This window comes from Eleutherodactylus coqui, chromosome 3 (assembly GCF_035609145.1).
Source record: "Eleutherodactylus coqui strain aEleCoq1 chromosome 3, aEleCoq1.hap1, whole genome shotgun sequence".
NCBI lineage: Eukaryota > Metazoa > Chordata > Amphibia > Anura > Eleutherodactylidae > Eleutherodactylus > Eleutherodactylus coqui.
Window position 1 is genome coordinate 316,321,444 of NC_089839.1, and position 18,236 is coordinate 316,339,679.

The 18,236-nt window shown below is 60.3% G+C and overlaps 2 protein-coding genes across 2 annotated transcripts in view; both read left to right on the top strand.

Annotated features, from left to right (window-relative positions):
• The window catches only part of RPS8 (ribosomal protein S8), a 69,650-nt gene that overhangs the window by 43,503 nt on the left and 7,911 nt on the right, over positions 1-18,236 (top strand). The window lies entirely within an intron of this gene.
• On the top strand, positions 392-14,622 carry KIF2C (kinesin family member 2C). The gene is given in 23 exon segments (XM_066598004.1): positions 392-603; positions 2,733-2,827; positions 3,046-3,153; positions 3,840-3,885; positions 4,753-4,794; positions 5,523-5,636; positions 5,713-5,826; positions 6,144-6,244; positions 6,630-6,725; positions 8,192-8,246; positions 8,330-8,492; positions 8,609-8,699; positions 9,379-9,442; positions 9,879-9,970; positions 10,062-10,204; positions 10,709-10,913; positions 11,033-11,045; positions 11,048-11,142; positions 11,274-11,341; positions 11,873-11,972; positions 12,212-12,325; positions 12,450-12,573; positions 14,367-14,622. Coding segments are annotated over 23 exon segments (2,190 nt in total). The 5' UTR covers positions 392-539; the 3' UTR covers positions 14,450-14,622.

Here is an 18,236-nt window from a genome sequence, read left to right on the forward strand (position 1 = left end):
AAGGCAGACATTTATGAAACTGCTTGTCGCCCTTAGCAACCTATCACGGCGCAGCTGCCTGCGGGGGTGGAGGCCGCGGACCCTGGAGGTCCCATCCAGCTCCACCGGTGTAGGATTCTTTCATTTCCCCTAATGCCGCGCCGCTGTCGGTTGCCCAGGGAGACGAGGCGGCTTCCACAGCTTTGCTTCTGCACCTCCGTCGTGTCTTCTGTTGCTAGAGCGCTAAGCGGCCATCTATTCTCATCCACACAGGGTGCGGACAAGGGCTCCAGGACAATGGCGGCTCGTTGCTCCTCGATCACGTGACTGCCCATGCGCCTTGCCGTAAAGCCTCTTGGACGTTGTAGTATTAGGCTGCGTGCTACGTCATGACGTTAAGGCGTGTCTTCTTTGAAAAGTGGCGGCGGGTAAAACCGGGATGCGGTGCTGCTGAGTGAGAGACAGCGGCTGACGGCGGGCGGGGACCAGGCTGAGGCTACGCAGGGCTCTCACCGGCTCTCTCTTCGTTGCTGGCGGTTGTGAGCGGTCGGTCCGTCGTCATGGAGCAGCTGCTGGCGAGCAGATTGGTGAACGGACTTGTCATTAAGATCATGCGGAGTAACGGTGAGCACCGACCGGCCCGCCAACCGCTGCCCCGCCCATGTCCCTGCAGTCCTGAGCGCTGATTGGCTCTACCGTGTTGGGCTGCCTCTGCTCTGCTCTCTGGTTGGCTGCTGGTCCTGTCAGTCTACCCATGTGGTACCCACCCCCGGGGGGCGCTGTGCGCAGCACTGTTATGGTGCCGGCGCCTCCCTGGGGTGTCATGGGGGAAGCAGAGGTGATTCCCGCCATTATCTGTATCTGATTTTAGGCAGGAAAGTCGACACTTCTTTTGGCGGCCTAAGTGGTGATTGTTGCGTGTGAACGGCGCCTTAGTGCCGTCACTGTGTGCCCTGTGCCGGAGGCTCGTACAGGTAACGGCGCCTTAGTGCCGCCCGCCGTCACTGTGTGCTCTGTGCCGGAGGCTCGTACAGGTAACGGCGCCTTAGTGCCGCCCGCCGCCACTGTGTGCTCTGTGCCGGAGGCTCGTACAGGTAACGGCGCCTTAGTGCCGCCCGCCTGTGTGCTCTGTGCCGGAGGCTCGCACAGGTAACGGCGCCTTAGTGCCGCCCCGCCGTCACTGTGTGCTCTGTGCCGGAGGCTCGTACAGGTAACGGCGCCTTAGTGCCGCCCTGCCGTCACTGTGTGCTCTGTGCCGGAGGCTCGTACAGGTAACGGCGCCTTAGTGCCGCCCCGCCGTCACTGTGTGCTCTGTGCCGGAGGCTCGTACAGGTAACGGCGCCTTAGTGCCGCCCGCCGTCACTGTGTGCTCTGTGCCGGAGGCTCGTACAGGTAACGACGCCTTAGTGCCGCCCGCCGTCACTGTGTGCTCTGTGCCGGAGGCTCGTACAGGTAACGGCGCCTTAGTGCCGCCCGCCGTCACTGTGTGCTCTGTGCCGGAGGCTCTTACAGGTAACGGCGCCTTAGTGCCGCCCCGCCGTCACTGTGTGCTCTGTGCCGGAGGCTCGTACAGGTAACGGCGCCTTAGTGCCGCCCGCCGTCACTGTGTGCTCTGTGCCGGAGGCTCGTACAGGTAACGGCGCCTTAGTGCCGCCCCGCCGTCACTGTGTGCTCTGTGCCGGAGGCTCGTACAGGTAACGGCGCCTTAGTGCCGCCCGCCGTCACTGTGTGCTCTGTGCCGGAGGCTCGTACAGGTAACGGCGCCTTAGTGCCGCCCGCCGTCACTGTGTGCTCTGTGCCGGAGGCTCGTACAGGTAACGGCGCCTTAGTGCCGCCCGCCGTCACTGTGTGCTCTGTGCCGGAGGCTCGTACAGGTAACGGCGCCTTAGTGCCGCCCCGCCGTCACTGTGTGCTCTGTGCCGGAGGCTCGTACAGGTAACGGCGCCTTAGTGCCGCCCCGCCGTCACTGTGTGCTCTGTGCCGGAGGCTCGTACAGGTAACGGCGCCTTAGTGCCGCCCCGCCGTCACTGTGTGCTCTGTGCCGGAGGCTCGTACAGGTAACGGCGCCTTAGTGCCGTCACTGTGTGCTCTGTGCCGGAGGCTCGTACAGGTAACGGCGCCTTAGTGCCGCCCCGCCGTCACTGTCCGCCGTGTGCTGTAGGCTCGCACAGGTAACGGCCTCACTAGCGGCACCCCCTGTTGGGCGGCTCCTGGCGGTGGGACGTTCCGCTCGTGGATTTTGCTGGTTAATGGGGATAACTCCGTTGCGGATCTGTAACACAAACTGCAGCAACAGATGGGTCTTCACTCTGTTTTTAGAGGCGGCTGCACATGGCGAATCTCGCCGTTTGTCCGCACCGTGGGGTTTAGTCACACGACGGGCGAAGGGCAGTGCTTAATGAAACAATGACGCCCGGACGCTGTCCGGTGCTCGCGGAGCTCCGCCGCCACGTGTTCTGTTTTTGCTCGTGCGAACGGCAGGAAGGCTCTCGCTTTCTTGTCTGTAATACAGACAGCGCCAAAGTACAGATGTCTGCGTTATCCCAAGGAGCGACAACAATGGCGCAGGCGTCGCGGACCGCAGTCGTACGTCTGGGGCGCCCTTTATTGTGCGGGGCAGCAGATGGCAGTGCCGTCCGTTGGCGTAGGATCATCACTGGGATGTCGCGGTCACGCAGGGCTTCCGGTTGGCGGCGCCCCCCCCCCCCCCCCCCCCCCCGCTGTGGTCACATGACGTTTGTTCTGTATTTCAGGGGTGGTTCATGGTGCGACCGTCTCGTCCGTGGACCCGCAGCGCCTCTCGGTGCACGTGGAGTGGAATGAAGGCAGCCTGTGTAAAGGGAAGGAGGTTGGTGTCGCTCTGTGTCTGCGGGGGAAGGTAAGATCCAGCTGGTGGCGGCGAGGGGGGCCAGGTAACTGCAGGTAAGTGGGCTCGCCGGCTGTGATCAGGGGCTTACTAGCTGCCCGGACCCCTGCGGTCGTCGCCCCCACCTGGCGCTGCTGCAGGTTTGGGGGACCCCCTGCACCTCGTTTCCTCCAGATGATGGGGGTGTCCTCTTCCCGCAGGTCTCATTTATGGACGTGGTGATGGTGAACCCCGAGTTACTGGAAGCTGCTAACGACCCCCCCAGTGTGAAGGAGAACCTGCCCCCCCAGGGAAACATGGCCTCCCAGGTAACCGCCGGTGATGGGGGGCGCTAGTGGCGCTGTGAAGGCAGCGGTCTCCTCGTGTTATGTACGCAGCCCCCACCGGGGTGTAACGGACGCTCGCCGGCACATGTAGGTGGGGTTGTGGTTCGCGGCTCCTCTAACGGGCGCCGCATCCTACGACTGGTAGATCCGTAGAACGTGTTCCCACGTAACGGGCTGCGACTCCAGCAGAGGCCACCACAACATCCATGGCAAATGTGCCCCCTATGGACAGACCCTCGCCACTGCAGGGGTGTGCCGGGCGGCTCTTGTCACACTGCAGGAGCGATGGCCGGAGTTGTTGTTTGTTCTCTTTGGTCACCGCAATAATACAAAGCGAGCAGTCGCACGTCCTCCCGAATGTACGAGACGGCTGGCAACGGAAATGGTTATGGCAGTAATCGTGCCGACCCGCAGAGGAGCGCCATCAGGCCACCCGTGTTGTAGTTCGTGCGCTGTAGAGACAAGTCAGTCCGTCCATTCCCCCCCCCCCTCGCTCCACTTGGAGTCTCTAAAGGTTTTCAGTCCACTGAAGCATACAGCTCGTCCCGCGAAGAACCTTCAGATGGTGACGGATCAATAAGGGTTGTGATTTTTGTAAGGGGGGAGGGGCGTCATTAAGGTTAAGGTGCCGCATCGCTAACCCCTCCCTCATGTCACTCTTCCTTTAGGATCAAAAAAGAAAAACTATCTCCCGGATTCCGGCGCCCAGAGAAGGTGAGCGCCGCCCTGGTGGTGTGGGGGGACATGTCAGTCTGGAGTCCGAGGCTCGTCTGCACTGATGCGTTGTACCAAACCCTCAGCTGTGAGATCATGTTGTATTAGAAGTAGCAGAACCTCATTACACGGTGTTGTTCCAGTACCGACTGTCGCCTGTCCACAGGGTAGAGCAAGCGGATTAGTGCTGAGACCCCCACCTATCCCAATAATGGGGGGCTGGGGATCCCCCTCCCTCACAGGTAGCAGTAACTGATCATGTGCACTGCAGCATCGGTTATTTCGGTGTGACTGTTGGAGTCTCCTCCCTAGATGAGTGGGGGGCCCGTTGGACCCTTAGTGGGCGGGAGGTGAATGACTAGTGGGACAAACCCTTTAAGGCCTAAACTGCCTTAATGACTTCTGCCATCCCTCTATGCCACGCAGTTCGCCCGCTGGGAGGCATCCACGTTTGGTGCACAGATACTAATGTGAAGAGCTGGCAAACTGCGGGGTCCGAGAAGGGATTTGGGTGCTGCGCCCCTCCTGCCTGCAGCTCATATTTAATACCGGATCCAACCACAGACAAGAGTGGCGCTGTTTCTGGGAGAACCCCAGTCCACCCGCTAGTACCTGAGGAGACTGCAGATAACCCCCCTCCATAAAGGCACTGGGGGGCTCCATTCTCCATCAAGGGAGCTGATTGGTCCCCGCTGGCTGTTGGCACGCGCAGTTTGCGTTCTGGCTGTTTACGGGATGAAATGGCGCTGCGTTGCAGATCTGATGCTGTTGGGCGCCGCGGTCGTCGGGCTGCCGGCCCCCCAGTTATGTATGACCTGCAGGCGACTATCTCATGTCTGACTCTCTATTGTCACTTTGTCTCCGAAGCGCCTGTACAGAATGCTGTTGTGGAGAACGGAGCGCAGACAGGTACGCGGTCACCGCCGCCGCTTATCCCGAACCTTCCTCTATAGTCTGGCCACGTGGATCTGAGCCGCTCACCCTGGGGGGTCCGGGCCTCTGAGCCGCTCACTATTGGGGGTTTATAAAATCAGATCGAACAATAATGGTTTCACAAACGTAACTGGCGCCCCCTGCAGGGATTCCTGCCCGACCACCGACCTCTGTAGGGGAAGGTTCTGCATCGCCCACCAACTGGAATGGCTTCTGCACTTGTGGCACCACTTTTTTTTTGGGTGACTTTTGAACTCTGCACACTTTATGAATTTGCATAGAACCGCGTGTCTCGTCTTTCTGCTCCTGAGGGCCACCCTCTTTGCCCCGCGTGTCCCGTCTTTCTGCTCCCCGTGTCTATACTGCCATGTGAATACCTCTGATGCAACACCATATTACAGCCATGGACTCCAATCACATCCAGAGCTGCAGGCACAATATTACTGCTTTGCTCTTGGTAATCTGCCTCCGGCGGGCGCTACCAGAGCGCCGCGGCCTGTCAGCGATGTGCTCCTGAGGTTCTCGTGGACATCGCTGACTGCATTGTAGGTGCAGCTCCGGATGTGACTGGAGTACAAGGATGGATGTCTTACTGCACCGCTCACGTGTTTTGGTCATAGTCACTGAACGCCTTGTCCCTCTCGTTACTCCGGTGTTACTGAGCTGCATGTCTAACCAGCTAATTGCCCCCCGTCATGTTTCAGCCCTCCGCGGCCGCTCCACCAGGATGACCGCCATTCCGGAGTCTCTTCCGCCTGATCCTGACATGGAGGTGGAGACGTCGGCTCAGCCCGTTGTGCAGTCACAGCCCAATCCTGGTGAGTGCGCGGGGCCCGTCCCATCCGGGCGCTCTTGTCCGGTGCTGCGGGTGTAAATCCGTGTCCTTCCTTCCAGCAGGTGTCAGAACACGATCCTCCAAAGTGAGCGGCGTCGGTGATCACCGGGTGTTACCGCGCATGAACGAGTCCGCCGACGACTCCAGCACTTCTAATGCGAGGAGCAGTCAAGGTGACGGCCGGGATGTACTGGGGGAGGGGCTTGTGTAGCCGGCGGAGTGCACCGTGGCACCTCCAAACCTCTGCAGGAATCTGCGGCTTTCGGTGTAATCTGCATATCTGTCAATGGGCAGAATCTGTGTGGCGGGTCGTGACCGCCTGAAGCGGGCGCTCGTCTCTGCATTGGGTTTTACCCGTTGGCAGAGCAGATCTGCGCCAAAAACCGTGGCAGAATGCCGCAGACTTGGACCAGGTTGTTAGAGGCCGCAGTCACCTGGTGAACGCCGCCGTGGGGTGATAATCCAGACTAACCGACCGTTCTCACCGCAGCGCGGAGGAAGTCAAATATTGTGAAAGAGATGGAGAAAATGAAGAGTAAGCGCGAGGAGAAGCGAGCGCAGAACAGCCAAGCCAGGAGCAAGCGAGGGCAGGTACGCGGCTGGAGGGCAGCGCCGGGCATTGTGCAGCTTTGGACCAACTGGTTTTGGTTGACTCCCCCACTTCAGACACATCTAGTGCCGCCCATTTACACAGAACGAGTGTCACTGGCATCGCTCAGAGCGGCCGGCATGGAGGCGCCATCCTGCCTCCATTCACTGGAAGCAAACAGCCGATCAGAAGGGACTCTGAGCAACTCTGAGCGGTAATCGTCCCGTGGAAATGGGCCTTAAGACTAAATGCCCTCCGCTGGAAGACGTAAAGACCTAATGACACTCCGCTTCAGGCGGCAGCACTGATGTGACATGAAGCGCACGGATGCCGGCTGCCGCCGGGCCGCGGCTGCGCTGATCCCCTTATCTCTTCTCTTGCATGCAGGACTATGACACCAGCGCACCAAACTGGGAATTTGGGAAAATGATCAAAGAATTCCGAGCAACTCTAGAATGTCAGAGACTCAGCATGAACGACCAGGTGAGGGCGCTAGAGACCCTGCAAAACAGGGAAGACCCTCTACTCTATCAGCCACCTCAGCCCCAAATTAATGAGTGCAGATTTCCTGCTTTTTTTCCGTATCTGCAGTGCTGAGAACCTTCTATATGCGGCTATCGGCCGCTCCTCTTATAACACTCCAGTACTGATATAACCTCCAGACATCATATATGTGATATCGGCCGCTCCTCTTATAACGCTCCAGCACTGATATAACCTCCAGAGATATCATATATGTGATATCAGTAGCTCCTCTTATAACGCTCCAGTGCTGATATAACCCCCAGAGACATCATATATGTGATATCAGCCGCTCCTCCTATAACGCTCCGGCACTGATATAATCCCCAGAGACATCATATATGTGATATCAGCCGCTCCTCCTATAACGCTCCGGCACTGATATAACTCCCAGACATCATATGTGATATCAGCCGCTCCTCCTATAACGCTCCGGCACTGATATAACCCCCAGACATCATATATGTGATATCAGCTGCTCCTCCTATAACGCTCCGGCACTGATATAACCCCCAGAGACATCATATATGTGATATCAGCCGCTCCTCCTATAACGCTCCGGCACTGATATAACCCCCAGAGACATCATATATGTGATATCAGCCGCTCCTCCTATAACGCTCCGGCACTGATATAACCCCCAGAGACATCATATATGTGATATCAGCCACTCCTCCTATAACGCTCCGGCACTGATATAACCCCCAGAGACATCATATATGTGATATCAGCTGCTCCTCCTATAACGCTCCGGCACTGATATAACCCCCAGAGACATCATATATGTGATATCAGCCGCTCCTCGTATAACGCTCCGGCACTGATATAACCCCCAGAGACATCATATATGTGATATCAGCCGCTCCTCCTATAACGCTCCGGCACTGATATAACCCCCAGAGACATCATATATGTGATATCAGCTGCTCCTCCTATAACGCTCCGGCACTGATATAACCCCCAGAGACATCATATATGTGATATCAGTCGCTCCTCGTATAACGCTCCGGCGCTGATATAACCTCCAGACATCATATATGTGATATCAGCCGCTCCTCCTATAACGCTCCGGCACTGATATAACCTCCAGACATCATATATGTGATATCAGCCGCTCCTTCTATAACGCTCCGGCGCTGATATAACCTCCAGACATCATATATGTGATATCAGCCACTCCTCCTATAACGCTCCGGCACTGATATAACCTACTACACAGCTAATATGGCTCAGAATTCCAGGCTTGTTTAGTCTCCTTAAAGGTTACTTTGGTGTAAAGATATTTTAAAAGTGCAAATCGGCAGAAGCTGTTCGGTTGTCCTAGTTTTCCCTACATCCGACAACTCCCCTCCCCAACTATCAGCAGAACAGTGAGTGCAGCTCTGAAGTATATCACAGGGTAATAGTCACTAATCTCTCCTTTACAGGCTGAAGAACATCGTATCTGTGTGTGTGTCCGGAAGCGGCCCCTGAACAGGCAGGGTATGTGAGGGTCTCGCTGCGCCGGTGATACGTAGGACCAGATTCCAGCTCCGCTGTTGATGTTGCTCCTGTTTCCCCCTCAGAAGCGACTAAGAAGGAGATCGATATAGTTTCTGTTCCCAGTAAGAGTCTCGTCTTGGTGCACGAGCCGAAGCAGAAGGTGGATCTGACCAAGTATCTGGAGAACCAGGCCTTCCGCTTTGACTACGCATTTGATGAGAGCGCGACTAACGACATGGTGTACAGGTATGAGCCCGTGCCCCCTTGTGTTGGACCGGCCTGTCGGCCGCTACGTACCCGTATGAACAATGGGGGTCTCGCTGTAACCGTGTTTCTATGGCTTGGTCACATGTCTCCTCCAGGTTCACAGCCCGACCTCTGGTCCAGTCCATATTTGAAGGAGGGAAGGCCACGTGTTTTGCTTATGGCCAAACTGGGAGCGGTAAAACGCATGTAAGTAGCAACGGCTCCAACCAGAGGGCAACACTTGGGCAAATCGCAAGTCAATTCCACATCTAGCACTCTTCTGCTGCGGCCGGCTGTAGATACTGACTGCAGGGCCATCATGGAGTTGGAGGCCTTGGCAGTGCAGCTTCGGCCTGTAATGGCATAGCAAAAGGGGAGCCGTCAGGTCCTTTACGCTGGGCTCACGGAGGGCGGACATGCTGATTCCAGCGGTCAGGGCTTTGGAGAACGTACGGCTTGTTCCTGCAGCGCTCAGCGATAGTGGAGTCCAGCTTATTCATGAGGACCATAGGGTAGGTGACCGACTGCTGGGATCAGCCTTATAACGCACAGCATTGCGGGACTGTCAGGGACTGGTCGTCGCCTGTAGTTTATCAGTGAGGATCCCCTGCTTGGGCCCTGCCAATCAGCTGTCTGAAGAATCTGTGGCCGGTTGTGCGGGTAGGTCACAGGACATCACTGGCCTATCAGTCCATTCAATTGAATGTGCTGCTATACCAGGCATGGCCACTATGAAATGTACAGCACTGATCCTGGTGCGCTGTGAAGAGGTTGCTGCGGCCTCTGGCAGTGGACTCTTGCTATCGGTCATCAATGCTTTAGTTCTGGAAAGCCCCCATAAACACTTCATAGAAACGTTATATTTTACTCTTCTCTCTTCTCCTAGACAATGGGAGGCGACTTCTTGGGCAAAAGTCAGAATGTTACTAAAGGCGTCTACGCGTTTGCATGTAAGTGATGCCCTAAATGTATGTTCATGCGGAGCGGAAGTTCTGTGCGTTTCCGCAGCTGACTTCAGCCAACATGGCGCCCCCGATGCTGCCTGCTACTGTATCCAGAGCAGAGGTAACAGCTACTGAGCGCCGCCGCTGGCCTTCATGCGACGCACCAGTCATCCGATGCCACTTCTGCATCACATGACTGGCAGTGCCCAGTAGCAGTTGCTGGCATCTGCTGGAGCGCCATGTTGGCTGAAACCTGCTGTGGATTCATACCGGAGTCCGACCTCAGCAATGCTGCAGGAAGTCCACAACCTTGTATGTGCAGCACGCGTGGACCTGCCCTCTAATGCTCTGACATCTGAGAAGTGGCTTCAGGGGCGGATGGCGCTTGCTGGGTGTTGTAGTCCTATGATGGGTAATTCAATAACTGAGTTCATCTCTGCAGCACAAGACGTCTTCCTCCTCCTCTCACAGCAGCGATACAAGGATCTGGATCTGGAGGTGTTTGTGACCTTCTTTGAGATCTACAATGGCAAGGTGGGCGGTCTTGGAGGCTCGTGATTCGCTGCCCGCTCGGTTACTCTGGATCCGTCCCTCCGGTGACCCAAGGAGATTTCTTTTCTTTTAGGTGTTTGATCTTCTGAATAAGAAGGCAAAGCTGCGTGTTCTGGAAGACGCGAAGCAGGAGGTGCAGGTGGTGGGGCTGGTGGAGAAGGAGGTCCTGTGTGCAGAAGACGTCTTCAAAATGATAGAAATTGGCAGCGCCTGCAGGTAAGCGCCCTGCGGGAGAAGAGGGAAGCGCACTCTAGGCAGTTCTTAATGGGTTAGGGCCCTCTTACCCAGGAGGACCCGTGGGGCACAGATGCCCAACAGGTGGTCCAGCGATGAGCTTTTACACAGGTGTGAGCAGACGGCGGCCGCCCGCCTCCATTCACAGTAAACGGCTGATTCATCATTCAGTTCTCTGCAGACACTGAACACCGAATGAGAAGTGAATGAATTCTCGTTGGTCATTCAGGGCAGCATCTACCCTGAACAATGGTACGGACTCGCTGGACGGGAATGTGAAGCCTTTTTATTGGCCCTCTGCATCGCCTTGTGAGAAGGCCTTTGTGGCGGTCCGCAGACGGCTGGTCATGGCGGCCTGTATTCCGAGGCTGCAGTCACTGGCTCTGTATTGTGCTGCCGCTTTAGCAGTTGTCCTGCTCTTCTACAATTGCTCACAGTGCAGTTCCCTAAACTGTGGACTCCTCTTATGGTTGTGCTTGTTCACAGAACCTCCGGCCAGACATTTGCAAACAGCAACTCTTCGCGCTCCCACGCCTGCTTGCAGATCATCCTGCGGAGGAGGGGACGGCTCCATGGCAAGTTCTCCCTGGTGGATCTTGCTGGCAATGAGCGAGGCGCTGATACCGCCAGCGCTGACCGTACCACTCGCATGGAAGGAGCGGAGATCAACCGCAGCTTGCTGGCCTTGAAGGTAATGGGACAGCAAGGAGAAGGGAATGTAAGGAGCCTGGATTTAAAGTGGCGGCGTCCTCCTTAGTTGTGTGCCGGTTTGTTCTGTAACTCGCCGTTTCTCATGTCTTTGCGCTGCAGGAATGTATCCGAGCGTTGGGCAGAATAAAGCGCACACCCCTTTCCGAGAGAGCAAACTGACCCAGATCCTGCGAGACTCCTTTATTGGGGAGAATTCCCGGACCTGCATGGTAGGCACCCTCCGTCGTACCGCCGCACGTCGCTGAGCTTCAGTCACACGCCGGCGCCCGTCGTGCTACATGGCGAGGCTTGAGACAATCTAACGAAGTCTCAAGGTTTGATCTCCCTCTTTGGTTTGCAGATTGCGATGCTTTCCCCTGGGTTTACCTCCTGCGAGTATACACTGAACACTCTACGATACGCAGACAGGTAAGCGCTCCGCCTGCTGCTGTTCTCTGTGTTCAGCCACTGGAGGGTCGGGAATAGCAGACATGGAAATGTTTCTTTACAAGCGTTGCAGCTTTCTGCCACACCGTGATCCGCCCAGGGCTCCGTGACCGCTTGGGCTGTGACGCAGGTGACGAAGCCAAGGATCAGCGCAGCCCTGCCACATTTAGTCTAACGGAGGTCAGAGGTCAATGAACTCGCAGAGCGCAAGATTTAAGCATCTTGTAGACAATAATGCCACCTCCCTGCCTTAATACCATGAGACGGCCGGCACCCTCCGCCGTGTCCTGACTATTACTGCGGCACCACCGTGTGACTGACTCCACCATGTGACGGACGTCCATCACTTGTCCTATGGGTAGGAGATGTGTAATTGTGGTACAAACCCTCCAACACTGACGCTGGGGAGGCAGTGTAGCGTTGGGCCCCGTCTCATCAGGGGCCCCTTAGTGTCCCGGTCCGCTTCTGATGGGTGCACCACTGCATTGGTCTAATAAGAGCTTCTCCATCCAGGGTGAAGGAGCTGAGTCCGCATGCTACAGGCAGCGCTGATAATCAGCAAATGGAAACGGAGTCGGGCTCCAGCCCCGGAGCGCCGGAGGACCAGGATAATGTGAGTGCTAGCGGCCATTAATGCCAATCCCGTGTTGAGCATCCCTTCTGGTTTCTCTATCTCTAGGAGAGCCGGGTGGGAATCAAATGTGGCCTCTGTTACAAGGTATCACCCAGCTTTCCAATAGTCCTGAATGGCACATCTGCCCAGTGCGGGTGTATCGTGCCTTCAGGATTCTGCTTTTGTCTGAAGTCTCATCGGTTCACACCCCCCCCCCCCTCCTTCTCCAACTCTTGTAGGTGTCTCTGAAGGATGAAGAACTTTCCTCCCACATGAACAGCTTCCAGGCAGCGATGAGCCGTATTGGGGAGCTGGAGGAGAAGGTGGTGGAGGAGCTCAGGGACCTGGTGCAGGTACGTCCAGCCGCTATGAGGATACCTTGTCTCCTCGCAGGGCCTTCTAGAGGTCTCTGGCAGGCTGCAGCGTCTGTCCCCGAGCCGTGCCGCCTCCATGCTAATAACTGGCTGCTTATTGCAGAAGGGGCCGGAATGGTCCGACTTATTGGAGATGACGGAGAAGCCAGACTACGACATGGAGACGTTTGTGACTCGAGCAGATCATCTCCTCCAGGAGAACTCCAGGGTCCTCATCACTCTCAGTGGTAAGTTACCCAGGAGGCACTAGGAAACGCCCCACGTCTTCACAAGTTCTGGCGCTGCTCAATCCTAAAATAAGGGGGGGTGTCACTTAAATATTTTTCTTTTGCTCAGTTCTTGAAGTTGCCTGCAGTGTAAATCATGGAGGTTTTCATTCTTTCACTGGCTTATGCCTCGGAGCCATAGGTGCGCACAACATGGCCTGCAGTGTATACTAGATGTATTATGCCAGTTATAAGCGTAAACAGTCCCAGCAGAGATCTGTACAGAACCCTGGAAATGGCTTATGGAAACCTCCATTCTTTACACTGCAGGCTGCATCCTGAACACTGAAAGTTGAGTGACTTTCTGAATTCTGCGGCCGTGCACTCCGGATTTTTCTACAACTCTCAGTATGCTTGGCGCTGTAGCTTACAACAGCTGGAGCGCCAGGTCTAACATCCTCCGCTGGTCCCGAGGGTCGTCACGTGTGCCGCCGCTTCAATGGGAGCGCCACAGCCTCTTTGTACTCTGCAACTTCAGCGCTCATTAACCTCTTAACAACCGATATGCCTTTTGACGGCCTATATTGGTGGGCTATAGATGAAGAGATCGCACGGCAATCTCCCTCCATACATTGCGGGGCCGACATCCAGTGGCAACAGCTCTGATAAGCCGCAGCACTCATTGGAGCTATTAACCCTTTAAATGCCACTGCCAATTCTGATTAGAACGCAGGGGGTCACGGCAGCCGGGGGGCTTTCTGAGTGGCCCCAGGGCTGTCATGGCAGAATGCCTATCACGCCATCCCCATGGCTTGCCCGGTAGCAGTATGGTGTTACATCGTACTGCAGGAGCGATCAAAGCCCCACAAGTTGTGGTCCCCCAGGGGACAAAAGGAAGGACAAAGTTTTTTACTTTTTATTTAAAGTTGTAAAAGGTTAAAAAAAAAAAAAAAAAAAAAAAAACCCTTTTACCGTATTTGTAATAAAAGAATCTAAGCAATAAAACAGACATTTGGTCTCGCCGCGTCGGCGAAGTCTGATCGATCAGAGGAACGCATTGTTTCCCGCACAGTGAACGGCATCTAGGAAAAAAATGCGATAAAGCGCTCAGAAAGCCGCATGTATTCCTGTAGTTCGCATTGGTACAATTCCGGAAGTCCTGAAAAAAAAACAAGCCCCGCCCCCGTTATGTGACGGAAAAATAAAAAAAAGCTATTGCGCGGCACAAAATGTAAATATCTTAAAAAAAACAAGTAGCGCATCATAAACTAAGTGTGGCATCTGAGTAATCGTAGCCGACTCGCAGCATATCAGGTCATTGTTGTAGGCTCCCTATAGGGAGAGGCCTTATCGGGCCCCTAAGGCTCCTGGGCGCGGGGCAGCCCCTGCCTCTGGATAACTTGGCACAACCCCTTTTAGACTCCTACCAGAGCATTGGTCAAACCTCTTCAATCCAATGCCCGGCCGTACCCGAGAGCCTCGTCTGACACCCCTGCTTCTCCGCCGGCGCCCCGTAGGGGTGGCTGTAACCCTCCTGATCCAAACGTTATGCAGGAGGGTCGGGAAGTGCTCACGTCCAGCGCTGCATCCCCAGAGCTTCATACAAACGTGTTTTCCACACATTAAAGGGGTGACAACCTGCGACTCGACTCCCATCCTCTGGCGTGCGGCATTGGCGGCTCAGTATGGCGTAAGATTAGGCCCCGCCCCTCGGTTAGTGCCTCCAGTGTTACAAGCCGTTGTGGCGCCGGACCCTTTAGGTTTGCTCCCTATAACTCTTAGTTAACGCTGCTGCATTTTTGTCATCCCTGCAGAAAGCCTGGGGTTCCTGCGGGGGGCGATGACCACAGAAGAACGTGCCAGCAGGGAGATCTCCAAGAGGAAGCCCAGACCGTGACCCTCCGGCTGTAACCTGTAATAAATGGCTGTATGTGTAATAAAGCAGTGTGGACTGTAATACTTGTTCCCACCAGAGGTGGCGCTGCTGCGGTCTCGCCGCCCCCGGTTATAGTTTTAAGCTGTTCGCCGCAGGATTTTACTAATGCTAGATAATAAAGATATTTAATTATTCCCGCTGTTGTGTTTTCTGGCAGGAATGTGCGCCGGCGGCGGGCGTCACCTAACTTATGGGGCTGGCGGGCGAGCACCTCTAGTCTGCTCACCAGCTCCACCGCCTGCGGCTCCTGGCAGTACGAGGCATGCTGGAAGCTGTAGTACACCATCCGTGCTGGTGGAGTATTGGCCCACATCTCACAATGTGTCGCTCCCATCATCCCTGACCACAGGAGTTCTTACAATGGGGTCAGACTTATGGTGGGGGTCGGTCGGTGGTAAGTTGGGGGACACCTCTGCCCGCTGGATGTGGTTGGCTGATTCTCCGCTAGCTTGCGGTCAGCTGAGTTCTGTATCTTAACCCTTAGTGACCGCCCCTACCTGTTTTCACAGCCTGGCTGTCTGGCTTTAATCGGCAGGGACGTAAAAACACGCTCTCCTGTAGAGGAAAGCCCCCGGGGTCTGCATGTGATGGGCTGCAGCAGTTTGGGGGGTCTGAAGTCTGCACTGCGGCCTGGAGTCCAAGGGGTGTTCCCTCCGCAACAGCCCAGCCGTGTGTCCTGGAAACGGATTGGGGGGGATTGCTGAACCTGAATCACTGCTACAACGTGGTGGCTGCTTCCAACAAAGGAAACTCCTAAGAGGTGCTCCCCCCCTCCCCTGGGCTCTGCGCGCGCTCCCCCCCCCTCCCCCGGGCTCTGCGCGCGCTCCCCCCCTCCCCCGGGCTCTGCGCGCGCTCCCCCCCCTCCCCCGGCTCTGCGCGCGCTCCCCCCCCCTCCCCCGGGCTCTGCGCGCGCTCCCCCCCCCCTCCCCCGGGCTCTGCGCGCGCTCCCCCCCCCCTCCCCGGGCTCTGCGCGCTCTCCCCCCCCCCTCCCCGGGCTCTGCGCGCGCTCCCCCCCCCTCCCCCGGGCTCTGCGCGCGCTCCCCCCCCCTCCCCCGGGCTCTGCGCGCGCTCCCCCCCCCTCCCCCGGGCTCTGCGCGCGCTCCCCCCCCCTCCCCCGGGCTCTGCGCGCGCTCCCCCCCCCTCCCCCGGGCTCTGCGCGCGCCCCCCCCCCCCCTCCCCCGGGCTCTGCGCGCGCTCCCCCCCCCTCCCCGGGCTCTGCGCGCGCTCCCCCCCCCCCTCCCCCGGGGCTCTGCGCGCGCTCCCCCCCCCCCCCTCCCCCGGGCTCTGCGCGCGTTCCCCCCCCCCTCCCCCGGGCTCTGCGCGCGCTCCCCCCCCCCCCCCCCCTCCCCCGGGCTGCGCGCGCTCCCCCCCCCCCCCCCCCTCCCCCGGGCTCTGCGCGCGCTCCCCCCCCCCCCCCCCCTCCCCCGGGCTCTGCGCGCGCTCCCCCCCCCCCCCCCCCCTCCCCGGGCTCTGCGCGCGCTCCCCCCCCCCCCCCCCTCCCCCGGGGCTCTGCGCGCGCTCCCCCCCCCCCCCCCCTCCCCCGGGCTCTGCGCGCGCTCCCCCCCCCCCCCCCTCCCCCGGGCTCTGCGCGCGCTCCCCCCCCCCCCCCCCTCCCCCGGGCTCTGCGCGCGCTCCCCTCCCCCGGGCTCTGCGCGCGCTCCCCCCCCCCCCCCCTCCCCCGGGCTCTGCGCGCGCTTCCCCCCCCCCCCCCGGGCTCTGCGCGCGCTCCCCCCCCCCCCCCCTCCCCCGGGCTCTGCGCGCGCTCCCCCCCCCCCCCCCCTCCCCCGGGCTCTGCGCGCGCTCCCCCCCCCCTCCCCCGGGCTCTGCGCGCGCTCCCCCCCCCCCCCCCCTCCCCCGGGCTCTGCGCGCGCTCCCCCCCCCCCCCCCCCTCCCCCGGGCTCTGCGCGCCCCTCCCCCCCCCCCCCCCCCCTCCCCCGGGCTCTGCGCGCGCTCCCCCCCCCCCCCCCTCCCCGGGCTCTGCGCGCGCTCCCCCCCCCCCCCCCCCCTCCCCCGGGCTCTGCGCGCGCTCCCCCCCCCCCCCCCTCCCCCGGGCTCTGCGCGCGCTCCCCCCCCCCCCCCCCCCTCCCCCGGGCTCTGCGCGCTCCCCCCCCCCCCCCCCCCCCTCCCCCGGGCTCTGCGCGCGCTCCCCCCCCCCCCCCCCCCCTCCCCCGGGCTCTGCGCGCGCTCCCCCCCTCCCCCGGGCTCTGCGCGCGCTCCCCCCCTCCCCCGGGCTCTGCGCGCGCTCCCCCCCCCCCCCCTCCCCCGGGCTCTGCGCGCGCTCCCCCCCCCCCCCCCCCCTCCCCCGGGCTCTGCGCGCTCCCCCCCCCCCCCCCCCCCTCCCCCGGGCTCTGCGCGCGCTCCCCCCCCCCCCCCCCTCCCCCGGGCTCTGCGCGCGCTCCCCCCCTCCCCCGGGCTCTGCGCGCGCTACCCCCCCCCCCCCCTCCCCCCGGGCTCTGCGCGCGCTCCCCCCCCCCCCCCCCCTCCCCCGGGCTCTGCGCGCGCTCCCCCCCCCCCCCCCTCCCCCGGGCTCTGCGCGCGCTCCCCCTCCCCCGGGCTCTGCGCGCGCTCCCCCCCCCCCCCCCCTCCCCCGGGCTCTGCGCGCGCTCCCCCCCCCCCCCCCCCCCCGGGCTCTGCGCGCGCTCCCCCCCCCCCCCCTCCCCCGGGCTCTGCGCGCGCTCCCCCCCCCCCCCCCTCCCCCGGGCTCTGCGCGCGCTCCCCCCCCCCCCCCCTCCCCCGGGCTCTGCGCGCCCCCGCTCCCCCCCCCCCTCCCCCGGGCTCTGCGCGCGCTCCCCCCCCCCCCCTCCCCCGGGCTCTGCGCGCGCTCCCCCCCCCCCCCCTCCCCCGGGCTCTGCGCGCGCTCCCCCCCCCCCCCTCCCCCGGGCTCTGCGCGCGCTCCCCCCCCCCCCCTCCCCCGGGCTCTGCGCGCGCTCCCCCCCCCCCTCCCCCGGGCTCTGCGCGCGCTCCCCCCCCCCCCCCCTCCCCCGGGCTCTGCGCGCGCTCCCCCCCCCCCCCTCCCCCGGGCTCTGCGCGCGCTTCCCCCCCCCCCCCCGGGCTCTGCGCGCCCCCTCCCCCCCCCCCTCCCCCGGGCTCTGCGCGCGCTCCCCCCCCCCCCCCCCCTCCCCCGGGCTCTGCGCGCGCTCCCCCCCCCCCCCCCCTCCCCCGGGCTCTGCGCGCGCTCCCCCCCCCCCTCCCCCGGGCTCTGCGCGCGCTCCCCCCCCCCTCCCCACATACCAGGGGTCCCGGCTTCCTCAATGTTGGGGCGCCTGCTCACGGGCGGTATTTCAAGCACATTGTCCGCCCCTGACGGCAGCCAATATACTTCTCTGGGGTCCGCGGTTGTCCCCAGACGGACGGATTTGCATCGTGGATTTTCACGCGCTAGAAAAAACCGCGGCGCGTCCTGATCTGGAGACTCCAATACAAGTGACTGGACGCGGTTTCCACGCCGTACATCGGCGGTGCGGCTGCGGAGGAAGGCGCTGGTTGCTATGACATTGGAGGAAGCAGGCGTGGCAGGGGCTGCAGGGTTCTCCGCACCGATCCGCAAATTTTGGTGCCGTCCGCAGGTGTCCCGCTGGCGTAATCTGGACCGCTCGTGTGCAGGCGGCCTCACACTGGTAAAACGACAGCTTGTCTCATGGCGGCCGGGGGAGGGGCGGCGGCTGCGCACATTCTGTTGGCTATGCTCCACCCCCTACATGAAGCACAATCTGGGGTGCGATCAGTCGGGATCTGCTCAACCTTTACA